General features: G+C 40.9%; 1 protein-coding gene across 12 annotated transcripts in view; it reads left to right on the top strand.

The window, feature by feature from the left end:
- The window catches only part of LOC135112281 (protein unc-13 homolog D-like), a 149296-nt gene extending 132602 nt beyond the window's left edge, over window positions 1-16694 (top strand). For all 12 annotated transcript variants that reach the window (XM_064026570.1, XM_064026572.1, XM_064026579.1 and 9 more), the window contains 2 exons: window positions 140-204; window positions 15950-16694. In XM_064026570.1, coding sequence (XP_063882640.1) covers window positions 140-204; window positions 15950-15970 — 86 coding nt within the window. In that variant the 3' untranslated portion in view covers window positions 15971-16694. The remainder of the gene's footprint in view (window positions 1-139; window positions 205-15949) is intronic.
- Window positions 16695-17062: the final 368 nt, after the last annotated feature.

The following is a 17062-nucleotide window of genomic DNA, read 5'->3' as shown; positions in this document are numbered from 1 at the left end:
ATGTAGATGTTGCAGTTTGCCGAATCCAGACCTCCATCTCAAATACATTGATGCAAGTCCAGTGCATAAAAGCATATGCATCCAGTAAGTGGCCACTACAAAAATGGATGAGTTTAGTAGCTTATGAATTTTATTACAGATTATGCAGCAGCTAAAGCACTGAAGTTCAGAACATGGGACAGAAGAGCACAACTATTTTTGCAGGTATGTGTGCTTTGGCTTCATTGCTTGTGCCTGACTGTTGTCTCAACATCACTGAATTTAGTCAAGTCTGTTGTTGATATTTATTAAGGGTAGTGAGGGACAAAAGCAAAATGTGGTAGTGAAAAATTACATGTATGTACAAATATTACTTGTACTTTTCTTTGTGCCGATATAGAATTTCTCCCATACCACTTTTTCATAGTAGGAAGTACCCTGGAAGTGCTGTGGTCTAAGGATTGTATTAGGTGCAGGATAAGGAAGTCATATTATAAAGGGGTAAGGGTAAACAAATGTATGCTGTCAGGCCTTGCTGTGGAAGTATGTGGCCAGCTGTGCTATGCCTAAGCTCATGGGACATATTAGGGTCATCCACAAGACTCTGCCTTTTTGCCAGGGACTGACAGGGCTAAGAGTATATGTATGAATGTGTGGTACTTTGTCTGAGCTATCATGTGTGAGATTGATGGCCTGGTATGTATATATATATATATATATATATATATATATATATATATATATATATATATATATATATATATATATATATATATATATATATATACTTTTCATAGTATGTTATAGATCATTATAGTCTTGTCATACAGATAATATAGGGTAGAACTGATGGGGAGTATATGAATGATCCTTAGCCATTTGGTAAGGGCTTGAAAAATGATTAGCTTTTGGTTGGATTTAAACTTGGGTCAGCAAAGTCATCACTTTGCACTAATCACTCGGCCACACTCACTGGAGGGCCTTGCTAGCCTTCTTCTCTTTCTGGCAAGTGAAGTGATAACTGCTTGAGTTGACATCCATAACTGGGCACGATAACAAATAAAAAATATCATGATAACCAATAAATAGATAATGATAATCTTAAGTGATAATTGATAACTGGGGATAAATTTATTGTCTGATAAATTGATAAATCCAAAATTTCAATTCTAGGGATAATGATATTGATATTAAAATCGATAAATTCTAATTTATATTTTTATCGATAACACAGGAAAAATAGTTTTCAGATAAGCGATAAACCAATATCATTATTGCGATAATTTATCATGATAACGCCCGTCTGTGTTGACATCCATATTCACTGTGTGCTGTGCAAGCATGCAGTTCACTATGCCTTCCTCAGCTATAGAGACTAGGTTCCTAAAAATTACTGTAGTTAGTAAATCCAGTTGGTAAAGTTAATATTTTATGGGGAAATTAGTGTCTGGAGAATCTTGAAAGAATATACAAAGGACGAGTATTACTTCATTCCACCTTCAGAGCTGTTTTTTGTGTTTAAATGAAATAGTCAAAGGAGGCATGATAACTGCGTATGCACTTGTTTGCTGCAAGGGAGACATACACCTATTAGCTTAGTCTTCTCTTCTCTTCTCTTCTCTTCTCTTCTCTTCTCTTCTCTTCTCTTCTCTTCTCTCCTCTCCTCTCCTCTCTCCTCTTCTCTTCTCTTCTCTTTTCTCTCTCTCTCTCTCCTCTCCTCTCCTCGTCTCTTCTCTTCTCTTCTCTTCTCTTCTCTTCTCTCTCTCTCTCTCTCTCTCTCTCTCTCTCTCTCTCTCTCTCTCTCTCTCTCTCTCTCTCTCTCTCTCTCTCTCTCTCTCTCTCTCTCCTCTTTTTCCTTTCTTGTTCTCTTCTCTTCCCTTTTCTCTCTCTTATCTTTTCTTGTTTCAATAATCTTGCACACCACTATTCTGAAGAGGAGAGAGAGAGGAGAGGAGAGGAGAGGAGAGGAGAGGAGAGGAGAGGAGAGGAGAGAAGAGAAGAGAAGAGAAGAGAAGAGAAGAGAAGAGAAGAGAGAGAGAGAGAGAGAGAGAGAGAGAGAGAGAGAGAGAGAGAGAGAGAGAGAGAGAGAGAGAGAGAGAGAGAGAGAGAGAGAGAGAGAGAGAGAGAGACTGACTGACTTAGCTAATAGCTGTATGTCTCCCTTGCAGCAAACAAGTGCATACACATTTATCATGCCTCCTTTGACTATTTCATTTAAACACAAAAGATTGCTCTCTCTCTCTCTCTCTCTCTCTCTCTCTCTCTCTCTCTCTCTCTCTCTCTCTCTCTCTCTCTCTCTCTCTCTCTCTTTTTCCTTTCTTGCTCTCTTCTCTTCCCTTTTTGTTTCTCTCTTTTCTTTTCTTGTTTCAGTAATCTTGCACACCACTATCCTGAAGAGACTTGCACTGCCACTTATAGTAGATTGTTTGTCACTGATTGCTTGACCTACTAGATGTTGCTGGAGATGACGGTGGCAGGATAGATGGTGGTTGCTTATTGATATTTTCTGATTAATTCTGATAGCGTGGAGTACGTGGGTAGTGGTTTAGATTATGGTTGATTGTGCAAGCAAAGGTAACACAAAAGATTGATAGTACTTCTTGATTTAAAGGTGGACAGATGTACACACGTGATACTGAGACACAGATTACAACGGACGTGATGATGCTTGATTCTCTCTGAAGACTCTGAAAAGTAATCTCTCTCTGATAGACTGAAGTGAACTGATGTGCCTTCTCCCTTGAACTTACTCTAGCTACCGAGACACAGATTACGACAGACGTGATGATGCTTGATTCTCTCTCTTTGAAGACTGACTCTGAACTAATCTCTTTCCGATGGACTGAATTGAACTGATGTGCCCTCTCTCTGGAATTCACTTTAGTTATCCGTATAGGCTCTATTTACGAGTATGTGAAAGAAATGGATCAGGATTCAAAATCTGAGATGAAGTGATGACCAATCAGGTGTCTAAATGGGGTGACGGGACCAATGGTAGAGGTTGCTATTCTGGCCAATGACCAGGGAGGAAGACAGGAAGGCTATGCAGGTGTTTCTCCTAAAGATTGGCAGGAATGTAGGGAAAATGTAATATTCCCTTGAGAGGGAAATAGGAAGGCGAAAAAAAAAAAAAATAGATGAGACTGGCCACATGAGGACAGTGCACGTGGAATGAAATGTATGAATGATAAGGAGGAGGCAGTAGACACCTGCCGAAACGATAATTACTCCCAGTGAGGTCTAAAGCACTGTTCAGGGGGTGCTGTGAACTTATCATTAAACCCAGCTGTGACCTCACTGAACGTTTCCCTTTGTGTCTCACAACACAAGGGGGCAGTCACAGCCTGCCCTCTAAAGACAACTCTCTTCCTCCACACGAAACTACAAGCACCTAATAACACACACACCCTTCACTCAAAAATTTTTAACTCATGGCGACTCCTGCACCAGCCTCGGAGTCCCCATCTGGGGAGGGGACCATAAATGTCCCCAGGTCGGACTGCCTTTCCGTCGACGACCCTAAGTGTCTTGACACCCCCCTCAACTTTTTTTTCATTAACTTCTGCAACATTCGCGGTCTAAGATCTAATTTTCAATCTGTAGAACACCACCTCTCCTCTTCTAAACCTTATCTTCTTTTCCTCACTGAAACTCAGGTGTCTGAGGCAACTGACAGTAGCCCCTTTTCTGTTCCCTCCTACTTTCTCTATCCTCATTTTCGATCCAAAGCTGGATGCTGCATTTATGTGCGCAATGACTTAACCTGCTCTTGTGCCCACGCTCTTGAATCTTCTGAGTTTTCCACCATCTGGCTACGACTACAGAGTCATTCTCATACTAAATTTATCTGTGCTGTATACCTCTCTCCTAACTCCTCTGACTATAAGAAATTCTTTGACTACATAACTTCCAAAGTGGAGCACATTCTGACCCTCTTCTCTTTTGCAGAGATCTCCATTCTTGGAGACTTCAATGTTCACCACCAGCTTTGGCTTTCCTCTCCCTTCACTGACCATCCTGGTGAACTAGCCTACAACTTTGCTATCCTCCATGACCTAGAGCAATTGGTGCAACACCCTACTCGTATTGCTGACCGTCTTGGAGATACGCCCAACATTCTTGATCTTTTCCTGACCTTTAATCCTTCTGCTTATGCTGTCACCATTTCTTCTCCGTTGGGCTCCTCCAATCACAATCTCATATCTTTATCTTGTCCTATCACTCCAATCCCTCCTCAGGATCCCCCTCAGTGAAGGTGCCTCTGGCGTTTTGCCTATGCTAATTGGGGGGGACCTGAGGAGGTATTTTGCTGATTTTCCTTGGAATGACTATTGCTTCTGTGTCAGAGACCCGTCTTTGTGTGCTGAGCGCATAACAGAGGTGATAGTGTCTGGCATGGAGGCGTACATTCCTCACTCTTTTTCTCGTCTTAAACCTTCTAAACCTTGGTTTAACACAGCTTGTTCTCGTGCTATACATGATAGAGAGGTGGCGCACAAAAGGTACTTAAGCCTTCCATCACCAGAATCTCATGCACTTTATATTTCTGCCCGGAACCATGCCAAGTCTGTTCTCCAACTAGCCAAAAACTCCTTCATTAACAGAAAATGTCAAAACCTTTCAAGATCTAACTCCCCTCGTGATTTCTGGCATCTAGCCAAAAATATCTCCAATAACTTTGCTTCTTCTTTCCCTCCTCTACTTCAACCAGATGGCACCACTGCTATCACATCTATTTCTAAAGCTGAACTCTTTGCTCAAACCTTTGCTAAAAACTCTACCTTGGACGATTCTGGGCTTGTTCCTCCCTCTCCTCCACCCTCTGACTACTTCATGCCACGTATTAAAATTCTTCGCAATGATGTTTTCCATGCCCTCGCTGGCCTAAACCCTCGGAAGGCTTATGGACCTGATGGGGTCCCTCCTATTGTTCTCCGAAACTGTGCCTCCGTGCTTCCACCTTGCCTAGTCAAACTCTTTCAGCTCTGTCTGTCAACATCTACCTTTCCTTCTTGCTGGAAGTTTGCCTACATTCAACCTGTTCCTAAAAAGGGTGACCGTTCTAATCCCTCAAACTACCGTCCTATTGCTTTAATTTCCTGCCTATCTAAAGTTTTTGAATCTATCCTCGACAGGAAGATTCTTAAACATCTATCACTTCACAACCTTCTATCTGATCGCCGGTATGGGTTCCGTCAAGGCCACTCTACTGGTGATCTTCTGGCTTTTCTTACTGAGTGTTGGTCATCCTCTTTTAGAGATTTTGGTGAAACTTTTGCTGTTGCCTTGGACATATCAAAATCTTTTGATAGAGTCTGGCACAAAGCTTTGATTTCCAAACTACCCTCCTACTGTTTCTATCCTTCTCTCTGTAACTTCATCTCAAGTTTCCTTTCTAATCATTCTATTGCTGCTGTGGTAGACAGTCACTGTTCTTCTCCTAAATCTATCAACAGTGGTGTTCCTCAGGGTTCTGTCCTGTCACCCACTCTCTTCTTATTATTCATTAATGATCTTCTAAACTAAACTTCTTGTCCTATCTACTGCTACACTGATGATACCACCCTGCACTTTTCCACGTCTTTTCATAGACGTCCAACCCTTCAGGAGGTAAACATATCACCCCTGATTTCTGATCTTTCTAAAATTTCTGATTGGGGCAGAGCAAACTTGGTATTGTTCAATGCCTCAAAAACTCAATTCCTCCACCTATCAACTCGACACAACCCTCTAGACAACTATCCCTCTTCTTCAATGACACTCAACTGTCCCCCCCTTCTACACTGAACATCCTTGGTCTGTCCTTTACTTATAATCTGAACTGGAATCTTCACATCTCATCTCTAGCTAAAACAGCTTCTATGAAGTTAGGTGTTCTGAGACGTCTGCACCAGTTTTTCTCACCCCCCCAGCTGCTAACTCTGTACAAGGGCTTTATCCGTCCATGTATGGAGTATGCTTCACATGTCTGGGGGGGTTCCACTCATACTGCTCTTCTAGACAGGGTGGAATCAAAAGCTTTTCGTGTCATCATCTCCTCTCCTCTAACTGACTGTCTTCAGCCTCTCTCTCACTGCCGCAATGTTGCATATGTAGCTGTCTTCTACCGCTATTTTCATGCTAATTGCTCTTCTGATCTTGCTAACTGCATGCCTCCCCTCCTTCCGCGGCCTCGCTGCACAAGACTTTCTTCTTTCTCTCACCCCTATTCTGTCCACCTCTCTAACGCAAGAGTTAACCAGTGTTCTCAATCATTCATCCCTTTCTTTAATAAACTCTGGAACTCCCTGCCTGCTTCTGTATTTCCACCTTCCTATGACTTGAATGCCTTCAAGAGCGAGGTTTCAAGACACTTATTCATCACCTTTTGACCACTGCTTTGACCCTTTTATGGAACTGGCATATCAGTGGGCATTTTTTTTATTAGATTTTTGTTGCCCTTGGCCAGTGTGCTTCCTACATAAAAAAAAAAAAAAATCACATATAAATAAGAGAAATATACACATATACAGGATATTGAAACTGAATGATTAAACTGTGGAGTGAGAACGAAGTTTCAATATGTAAGAAGGTGTGTGTGTGTGTGTGTGTGTGTGTGTGTGTGTGTGTGTGTGTGTGTGTGTGGAATTAGGCTTAAGGAGCTATGAGGATCAGTTGAATCAGAATGAAGTGTTATCTGAAGTGCACAGTCACCATCACACCCTTTGTTCACACGCTTCAAGTAATCGACATAGACAATTTATTCTGATGAGGTTTTTAAATTTAGAATTTTTACTTTGTGGCCAAGGAGGGATTCGATTGCACAATGTGGCCCAGTGAATAATGGATCTAAGAGTTGGAATTGTGAACTCTGGTGAAAACGATATCATCAGCTTCAGTGGAAGAATTTGTTGCTTTACAATGTTGTTTCCGCAACATCTCATTTTGCGATAAGTCATGAATGACCTTATGAGTTTACTGAAAATCATGCAGATGACATTTGATGTAGTCATCCATGTTGTAGATACGACACAGAGCACTGAATTTCATATGGAAGATGCTTGTCTTTACCGAACCGCATGAAATGGGGAGACTCGTTCATAGTAGAATGAATTGCTGAGTTGAGAAAGCAGGCTACCTGAGAAAGCCATTGCATCCCATGAATGTTTTTTTTTTTTTTTTTTTTTTATGTAGAAAGGACATTGGCTAAGAGCAACAAAAATCCAATGAATAAAAAGCCCACTGAGATGCCAGTCCCATAAAAGGGTCGAAAGCTGTAGTCAAAAACTGAAGGATAAGTGTCTTGAAACTTCCCTCTTGAAGGAATTCAAGTCATAGGAAGGTGGAAATACAGAAGCAGGCAGGGAATTCCAGAGTTTACCAGAGAAAGGGATGAATGATTGAGAATACTGGTTAACTCTTACACTAGAGAGGTAGACAAGACAGAATAGGGATGAGAGAAAGAAGAAAGTCTTGTGCAGCAAGGCCATGGAAGGAGGGGAGGCATGCAGTTAGCAAGATCAGAAGAGCAGTTACCATGAAAAATAGTGATAGAACACAGCTAGAGATGCAACATTGCAGCAATGGGAGAGAGGCTGAAGACAGTCAGTTAGAGGAGAGGAGTTGATGAAATGAAAAGCTTTTGATTCCACCCTGTCTAGAAGAGCGGTAAGAGTGGAATCCCCCCAGACATGTGAAGTATACTCCATACACGAACAGATAAGGCTCTTGTACAGAGTTAGCAGCTGGGGGGTTGAGAAAAACTGGCGGAGATGTCTCAGAACATCTAACTTCATAGAAGCTGTTTTAGCTAGAGATGAGATGTCAAGTTTCCAGTTCAGATTATAAGTAAAGGACAGACCAAGGATGTTCAGTGTAGAAGAGGGGGACAGTTGAGTGTCATTGAAGAAGAGGAGATAGTTGTCTGGAAGGTTGTGTCGAGTTGATAGATGGAGGAATTAAGTTTTTGAGGCATTGAACAATACCAAGTTTGCTCTGCTCCAATCAGAAGTTCTAGAAAGATCAGAAGTCAGGTATTCTGTGGCTTCCCTGCGTGAAATGTTTACTTCCTGAAGGATTGGACGTCTATGAAAAGAAGTGGAAAACTGCAGGGTGGTATCATCAGCGTAGGAGTGGATAGGACAAGAAGTTTGGTTTAGAAGGTCATTCATGAATAATAAGAGAGTGGGTGATAGGACAGAACCCTGAGGAACAACACTGTTAGTAGATTTAGGAGAAGAACAGTGACAGTCTACCACAACAGCAATTGAATAGTCAGAAAGGAAACTTGAGATGAAGTTACAGTGAGAAGGATAGAAACCGTAGGAGGGTAGTTTGGAAATCAAAGCTTTGTGCCAGACTCTATCAAAAGCTTTTGATATGTCCAAGGCAACAGCAAAAGTTTCACCAAAATCTCTAAAAGAGGATGACCAAGACTCAGTAAGGAAAGCCAGAAGATCACCAGTAGAGCGGCCTTGACGGAACCCATACTGGTGATCAGATAGAAGGTTGTGAAGTGATAGATGTTTAAGAATCTTCCTGTTGAAGATAGATTAAAAAACTCTAGATAGGCAGGAAATTAAAGCAATAGGACGGTAGTTTGAGGGAAACGCTCACCCTTTTTAGGAACAGGCTGAATGTAGGCAAACTTCCAGCAAGAAGGAAAGGTAGATGTTGACAGCCAGAGCTGAAGAGTTTGACTAGGCAAGGTGCAAACATGGAGACACAGTTTCAGAGAACAATAGGAGGGACTCCATCTGGTCTGTAAGCCTTCTGAGAGTTTAGGCCAGCGAGGACATGGAAATCATCATTGCGAAGAATTTTAATAGGTAGCATGAAGTAGTTAGAGGGTGGAGGAGAGGGAGGAAGAAGCCCAGAATCGTCCAAGGTACGGTATTCAGCAAAGGTTTGAGTGAAGAGTTCAGCTTTAGAAATAGATGTGATAGCAGTGGTGCCATCTGGTTGAAATAAAGGAGGGAAAGAAGAAGAAGCACAGTTATTGGAGATATTTTTGGCTAGATGCCAGAGGTCATGAGGGGTGTTAGATCTTGAAAGATTTTGACAGTTTCTGTTAATGAAGGAGTTTTTGGCTAGTTTTGGCATGGTTCCGGGCAGAAATATAAAGTGCATGAGATTCTGGTGATGGAAGGCGTAAGTACCTTTTGTGGGCCACCTCTCTATCATGTATAGCACGAGAACAAGCTTTGTTAAACCAAGACGGGTCTCTGACATGGAAGCAGTAGTCATTCTAAGGAAAATCAGCAAAATATCTCCTCAGGTCTCCCCAACTAGCAGAGGCAAAATGCCAGAGGCACCTTCACTTAGGGGGATCCTGAGGAGTTATTGGAGTGATAGGACAAGATACAGATACAAAATTATGGTTAGAGGAGCCCAATGGAGAAGAGAGGGTGACAGCATAAGCAGAAGGATTAGAAGTCAGGAAAAGGTCAAGAATGTTGGGCATATCTTCAAGACAGTCAGGAATACAAGTAGGGTGTTGCTCCAATTGCTCTAAGTCGTGGAGGATAGCAAAGTTGAAGGTTAGTTCACCAGGATGGTCAGTGAAGGGAGAGGAAAGCCAAAGCTGGTGGTGAACATTAAAGTCTCCAAGAATGGAGATCTCTGCAAAAGGGAAGAGAGTCAGAATGTGCTCCACTGTGGAAGTTAAGTAGTCAAAGAATATCTTATATTCAGAGGAGTGAGGTGAGAGGTATACAACACAGATAAATTTAGTTTGAGAGTGACCCTGTACTCTTAGCCAGATGGTGGAAACTTTGAAGATTCAAGAGCATGGGCACAAGAGCAGGTTAAGTCATTGCACACATAAACACAACATCCAGCTTTGGATAGAAAATGAGGACAGAGAAAGCAGGAGGGAACAGAAAAGGGGCTACTGTCAGTTGCCTCAGACACCTGAGTTTCAGTGAGGAAAAGAAGATGAGGTTTAGAAGAGGAGAGGTGGTGTTCTACAGATTGAAAATTAGATCTTAGACCGCGAATGTTGCAGAAGTTAATGAAGAAAAAGTTGAGGGGAATGTCAAGACACTTAGGGTCGTCATCAGAAGGGCTGTCCGACCTGGGGACATTTGTGGTCCCCTCCACAGATGGGGACTCCGAGGCTGGTGTAGGAATCGCCATTAATTTTTAAATTTTGAGTGAAGGGTGTGTGTGTTATTAGGTGCTTGTAGTTTTGTGTGAAGGATGAGAGCTGTCTTTAGAGGACAGGCTGTGAAATGTAACATTTCTTGACATGAAATTCTTTACAAATCTCCAGTAAGACAGAGTTATTGAATTCAGCACCATTGTCAGATAAAAGGATACGAGGAGAGTCATAAGGACAAATTATGTTGTCTATGATTGTGCAACCAACATAATTAGCAGTTTTGTCCTTGAAAGCAACAGAAATGGTAAATGGGTGAAACTATCTATGCAAACTAGAAGATACTGGTAACCGTTTTCTGTAAGTGGAAGTTTGAGCAAATCAACAGAGACTGAATCCCAAGGAGTTGAAGCGATGGGGTAAAGAAGTGAGGGACTGTCGTGAGCAAGTGATGGATGGTGTGAAGCACATTGAGAACAGAGCACACAATGCTGAAAGATATATTTCCTCCTAGTCATCTAGAAATATGATCTTTTTTTTTTTCTTGTGTGTGTGTGTGTGTGTGTGTGTGAGAAACATCTGTTACGACCTGAGTGTCCTGCGCGGGGCGAGTCATGGATATGATGAAGGATGCTACTCACTAACGATTGAGGTATCATGGGCTGAGATAAATGCTCAGTAGAATTGTCAGTAGAGATGTCACTTGACTTATACAAGAGACTGTCTTGCATGAAAAACATATCAACAGACACTTGCAACTTAGGAAGATTTGTCTCTTCATCAGATTCAAGGTAATATGCAATACTGGAACATAACACGTTTGAGGGTTGATGCTTCTTGATCTCATCTGTAGTTGGCACGGCAGGATTATCTGTGATGGCTGAAATAGCGGGAACATTGCATGAGAGTGCATCGGCCACTAAGTTTGCCTTAACAAGAATATATGAAAATGTAGGAGTGAATTCTTGAATCGTGAGTTGCCAGCAAGCAAATTGGCCTGTGAAGTTGTTGTCTTTGAAGGTTTCTGTGACAGCATAATGATCAATGTGAACATGATTTTATAGCCTAATACGAGTTCACAAAAATGACATAACTCCCAGATCACGATGAGACTTTCATGTTTCGTGATGTCATAATTTTGTTCTGCCTTATTGAGAAATCTGCTAGCATATGCTAATACGTGATGTTTACCAGGTAAATCTTTTGCATAAGAACAGCACTGATCCCAGAAGCCTGAAGCGTCTGTGTATAAGATGAAATCTTTCTCAAAATTAGGAAAAGCAAGGACTTGTGTTTGAGAGAAGGCAGTTTTTAGACAAGATTAATGCTACATTTTTCTTGAGCAGATGAGTTAGAGGCTGAGCAATAAGACTGTAATTTTTGATAAACTGGCGATAAAATCCAGCGACTGATGAACTGCCTGATCTGATCAATATTACTAGGAACAGGGAAATTTTTCACAGCATATACATTATCATCTAAAGTGTGGATACCATCTCTGTTGACTTTATGGCCAAGGAATTTGACTTGTGCTTGAGAAACGAGCATTTGCTGAATTTGATTTTTAAGCCAGTATCTTGCAAGCGTAAGAGAATGAGAGACAATGTGCGAAAATGCTCTTGCAGATTCTTTGATGCAATGATAATGTCATCAAGGAAGCAGAAGACACTTTTACAGATGAGACCTGAGAGAACAGAGTTCATCAGTCTTTGAAACGTAGGTGAGTTACGTAGACCTTGAACCATGTGTTTGAACATGAATTGGGCAGAGGAGGTAGTGAAGGCAGTGTATGGCCATATTTCAAGTTCAACTTGAAAGAATCCTGAATGTAAATCTACGGTGGAAAATACTGCATTTGAGTCATCCAGAGACATCCAGGGGATGTCTCTGGAAGATGGTTATGGTTGGCACTGGATAACGATTAGGAATAGTTGATGTATTTTATTTCCTGAAGTCGATAATGACAGGCCAATTACCTTGTTTCTAAGAAATGAGTAACAAAGGGGCGTTGTGAGAACAGGCAGGTCCAACAACATTCTGACGCAACATACCTTGCTTAGCTTCATCAAGCAGAACTCCATGGCTGTGTGGCACCATGAAGCTGGGTTTGTAAAATGGCTTGGACCTAAGTGTCAGATGGATAAAGTGTGTGATGACGTCTGTATGGCTCAGAGGTTTGTCAAAGAGTGAAACAACATTCCTGAAAGAATTTAGGACAGCAAGTAATTCTTGTTGAGATTCTGGGAAATCAAAAACAGATATGTGATCTTTCGTGATATTTTTTTTTTTTTTTATGTAGGAAGGGCACTGGCCAAGGGCAACAAAAATCCAATAAAAAAATATGCCCACTGAAATGCCAGTCCCATAAAAGGGTCAAAGCAGTAGTCAAAAATTGATGAATAAGTGTCTTGAAACCTCCCTCTTGAAGGAATTCAAGTCATAGGAAGGTGGAAATACAGAAGCAGGCAGGGAGTTCCAGAGTTTACAAGGGGAAAGGAATGAATGACTGAGAATACTGGTTAACTCTTGCATTAGAGAGGTGGACAGAATAGGGGTGAGAGAAAGAAGAAAGTCTTGTGCAGCGAGGCTGCGGAAGGAGGGGAGGCATGCAGTTAGCAAGACCAGAAGAGCAGTTAGCATGAAAATAGCGGTAGAAGACAGCTAGATATGCAACATTGCGGCGGTGAGAGAGAGGCTGAAGACAGTCAGTTAGAGGAGAGGAGTTGATGAGACGAAAAGCTTTTGATTCCACCCTGTCTAGAAGAGCAGTATGAGTGGAACCCCCCCCAGACATGTGAAGCATACTCCATACATGGACGGATAAGGCCCTTGTACAGAGTTAGCAGCTGGGGGGGTGAGAAAAACTGGCGGAGACATCTCAGAACGCCTAACTTCATAGAAGCTGTTTTAGCTAGAGATGAGATGTGAATTATCCAGTTCAAATTATAAGTAAAGGACGGACCGAGGATGTTCAGTGTAGAAGGGTGGGACAGTTGAGTGTCATTGAAGAAGAGGGGATAGTTGTCTGGAAGGTTGTGTCGAGTTGATAGATGGAGGAATTGAGTTTTTGAGGCATTGAACAATACCAAGTTTGCTCTGCCCCAATCAGAAATTTTAGAAAGATCAGAAGTCAAGCGTTCTGTGGCTTCCCTGCATGATATGTTTACCTCCTGAAGGGTTGGATGTCTATGAAAAGAAGTGGAAAAGTGCAGGGTGGTATCATCAGCGTAGGAGTGGATAGGACAAGAAGTTTGGTTTAGAAGATCATTAATGAATAATAAGAAGAGAGTGGGTGACAGGACAGAACCCTGAGGAATACCACTGTTAATAGATTTAGGAGAAGAACAGTGACCGTCTACCACAGCAGCAATAGAATGGTCAGAAAGGAAACTTGAGATGAAGTTACAGAGAGAAGGATAGAAACCATAGGAGGATAGTTTGGAAATCAAAGCTTTGTGCCAGACTCTATCAAAAGCTTTTGATATGTCCAAGGCAACAGCAAAAGTTTCACCAAAATCTCTAAAAGAGGATGACCAAGAGTCAGTAAGGAAAGCCAGATCACCAGCAGAGCGGCCTTGGCGGAACCCATACTGGCGATCAGATAGAAGGTTGTGAAGTGATAGATGTTTAAGAATCTTCCTGTTGAGGATAGATTAAAAAACTGTAGATAGTCAGGAAATTATAGCAAAAGTTTTTGACGGTAGTTTGAGGATTAGAACGGTCACCCTTTTTAGGAAGAGGTTGAATGTAGGCAGACTTCCAGCATGAAGGAAAGGTAGATGTTGACAGACAGAGCTGAAAGAGTTTGACTAGGCAAGGTGCAAGCACGGAGGCACAGTTTCGGAGAACAATAGGAGGGACCCTATCAGGTCCATAAGCCTTCCGAGGGTTTAGGCCAGCGAGGTGGAAGAGAAGACGTGCTATGGCTCTCAGATGCGGATATATTATTGATAGAGGAAGAAAGTAAATCATCCAAGGTTACAACTTTCTCAAAGTAAGGCAAGGCTTCTCTGAGTAGCACACTTGCTTTGAGCTTGACAGGCGTAGTTGTGACATTTTTCAGCCTGATTTTGCAGAATCCATTGTCATTGACTGTGGTACAACAGATTCTAACTCAACACCTTTACATGGAGATTGTTGGGCATAGCAGAGGATATCAGTGCCTGATACAACAGATTTAACCTTAGCGTTTACGACATATAAAGCACATTCAGATAGTTTTACCGGGTCTGCTAATAAAATGTGTTTACAAGGAGTTACACCGTGGTCTGACTGGGAAGATGGTTGAGAATGAAGCTGTGAGACAGGCAAACTAGATGATGTAACATAAGAATCCCATGTAGATAATGTCTGGTTGCTAGGAGAAGGAAGAGTTGTGACTAACATTACCACATCAGCAAGAGAAGGAGTTTCATAGGGGAAGAACAGTAGGAACATAAGTATAACCTAGAACAGCTTCATTGATAGCAGAGAATAAACTCATGTCATATTTGCACATGGTGTTGAAACCTATGAGAAGCTCACCATTAAAAGATACATACATCCCCCTTGTTATAACCCTTATACCACTTAAAGACTTCTATCAGGTCCCCTCTTAACCTACGTCTCTCTAGAGAATGTAAATTTAACAGCTTCAACCTCGCCTCGTAAGGAGTACTCCTCATCCCCTGTATCCTTTTAGTCATTCTCCTCTTTACTGATTCTAATAGACTTATATCTTTCCTGTAATGTGGGGACCAGAACTGCACAGCGTAGTCTAGATGAGGTCTGACCAGCGCCAAGTATAACTTTAATATTACTTCCGGCCTTCTACTTTTAACACAATGAATCCTAGTACCCTATTTGCCTTGTTTCTGGCTTCTATGCATTGTTTTCCTAGACGGAGTTCAGAGCTAACTATAACTCCTAAATCTTTCTCGTACCCTGTACCTACCAGAGTTTGGTTGTTTAATGTCTACCTATTGTGTGGGTTTCCTCTACCTACGCTAAGCACTTTGCATTTATTGATATTAAATTGCATTTGCCATCTGTCCGTCCATTCATTCATTTTATCTAAGTCTGCCTGCAAGGCGATGGCATCTGATTCTGACCTAATTAATCTACCTATCTTTGTGTCATCTGCAAATTTACTAACATCACTACTAATTCCACTATCCAAGTCATTGATATATATTAGAAATAACAATGGCCCTAATACTGATCCCTGTGGCACCCCACTAATTACATGACCCCACTCGGATTTCGAGCCATTTATTACCACTCTCTGTTGCCTGTTACCAAGCCATGACCCTATCCAGCCCAACACCTTCTCATCTATCCCGTGTGCCAATCAAAGGCTCCTCTCTCAGGAGCCTTTGATTGGGTACCTTTGTCAAATGCTTTACTAAAGTCCAGATATAAGATATCATAACTATCACCATTATCTACTGCCTCGTACACCTTACTGTAAAAACTTAACAAGTTTGTCAGGCAAGACTTCCCCTTTATGAAGCCATGCTGTGACTGATTTATCAAGTTATGTTTGTCTAAATGTTCCCTAATGTTCCTCGCTATTATTGACTCTAACATTTTACCTACAACTGAAGTTAAGCTGACAGGTCTATAATTAGATGCTAAAGTTTTATCTCCTTTCTTAAAGATGGGCTTGAGTTTCGCTGTTGTTCTGCCATTATAAATAAATAATATATTTGACAAAAAGACATTGCAGTTTCCCTGATAAACCTAATCTCACATCAGTATGGTTTATCAGATATTAGAACTGACCCTTCCATCACAAGTTTTCATATTGCACATCTGAGTCTCAATAGGGAAATGTTTCCTGACAGTCATATTAGTCTCTGGAATAATTTTGTAGTCACCAGTGTAGGGCATAAATTTTTCTTCTCTTTGCAGAGGACTTCTTTGAGAAATTGAAAGGACTGGTTTGTGTCAAGTTATAAACGTCTGTGGTGTCTCATCAGAGTTGAGTGGATGTGTCTGATGAAAAACCGCTCCTTCCATCTGTTGTGATATTCACCCAAATGATCATTTGACAAGTTTTTCATAAACTAGTTTGTAGTCAGGATCAGTGTGTGATGCCCAATAGCTTTCATGCTTGAGTTGTTGCTTCAAGTTAGCGACTGAGCACATTATCCTTCATGGCTTTGAGTGGCACCATAGCAAACTACCACCAAGGCCAGACAAGGCAAGATATACAAAATTGTATGCTATTAAGAAGTATCTAACTTGTAGAATTAGAGTATTATAGTCTATGTCTTACATTAGTACATTGAAATCTCAGTAACTTTAACATTGGGCATTGTTTTAAATACATACTAACATATCAAGAATCATGTACTTAGTGTACCTAGTATACTTGTTTAGTCACCTATGTGTAGATGGAAATATTTATACCAGTGAGTTTCTTGTGGTTAAATGAACGTGTTGATTTCAGGAGAGGGTATAGTGAACTTGTACAAGTACAAGGTGCTCGGAATGCTGTATACTTGATCCCAGGCTGTGCTCATGCTCTGCGCCAGAGTTGCAATTCATGTAAAGTAGGTACATAGCTAGCTATTTTGTACATGTTGATTGTAGTAATTGACAGTTTGTGCAGTAGACTATGAAAAACTATCGCAAATATATATATATATATATATATATATATATATATATATATATATATATATATATATATATATATATATATATATATATATATATATATATATATATATATATATATATTCTTATGTAATAAAACCCGAGTTGAAAAGATTTTTACTGTATGCTTTTAATTAACCTTTGAATTATATTAATTCAAAATATGGAATTTGTACTCTCTCTCTCTCTCTCTCTCTCTCTCTCTCTCTCTCTCTCTCTCTCTCTCTCTCTCTCTCTCTCTCTCTCAGGCCAGACAAGGTAAGATATACAAAATGCAATATGGGTTAAATACACCAATCAATTGAAGTGAAAATTGGTGATCACCCTGAGTGAAGTAAGAGTACAGTTGAAAACATCAAGTGA

The sequence above is a fragment of the Scylla paramamosain genome, chromosome 23 (genome assembly GCF_035594125.1).
Source record: "Scylla paramamosain isolate STU-SP2022 chromosome 23, ASM3559412v1, whole genome shotgun sequence".
Taxonomy (NCBI): Eukaryota; Metazoa; Arthropoda; class Malacostraca; order Decapoda; family Portunidae; genus Scylla; species Scylla paramamosain.
This window is presented reverse-complemented; position numbering and strand designations above follow the sequence as displayed.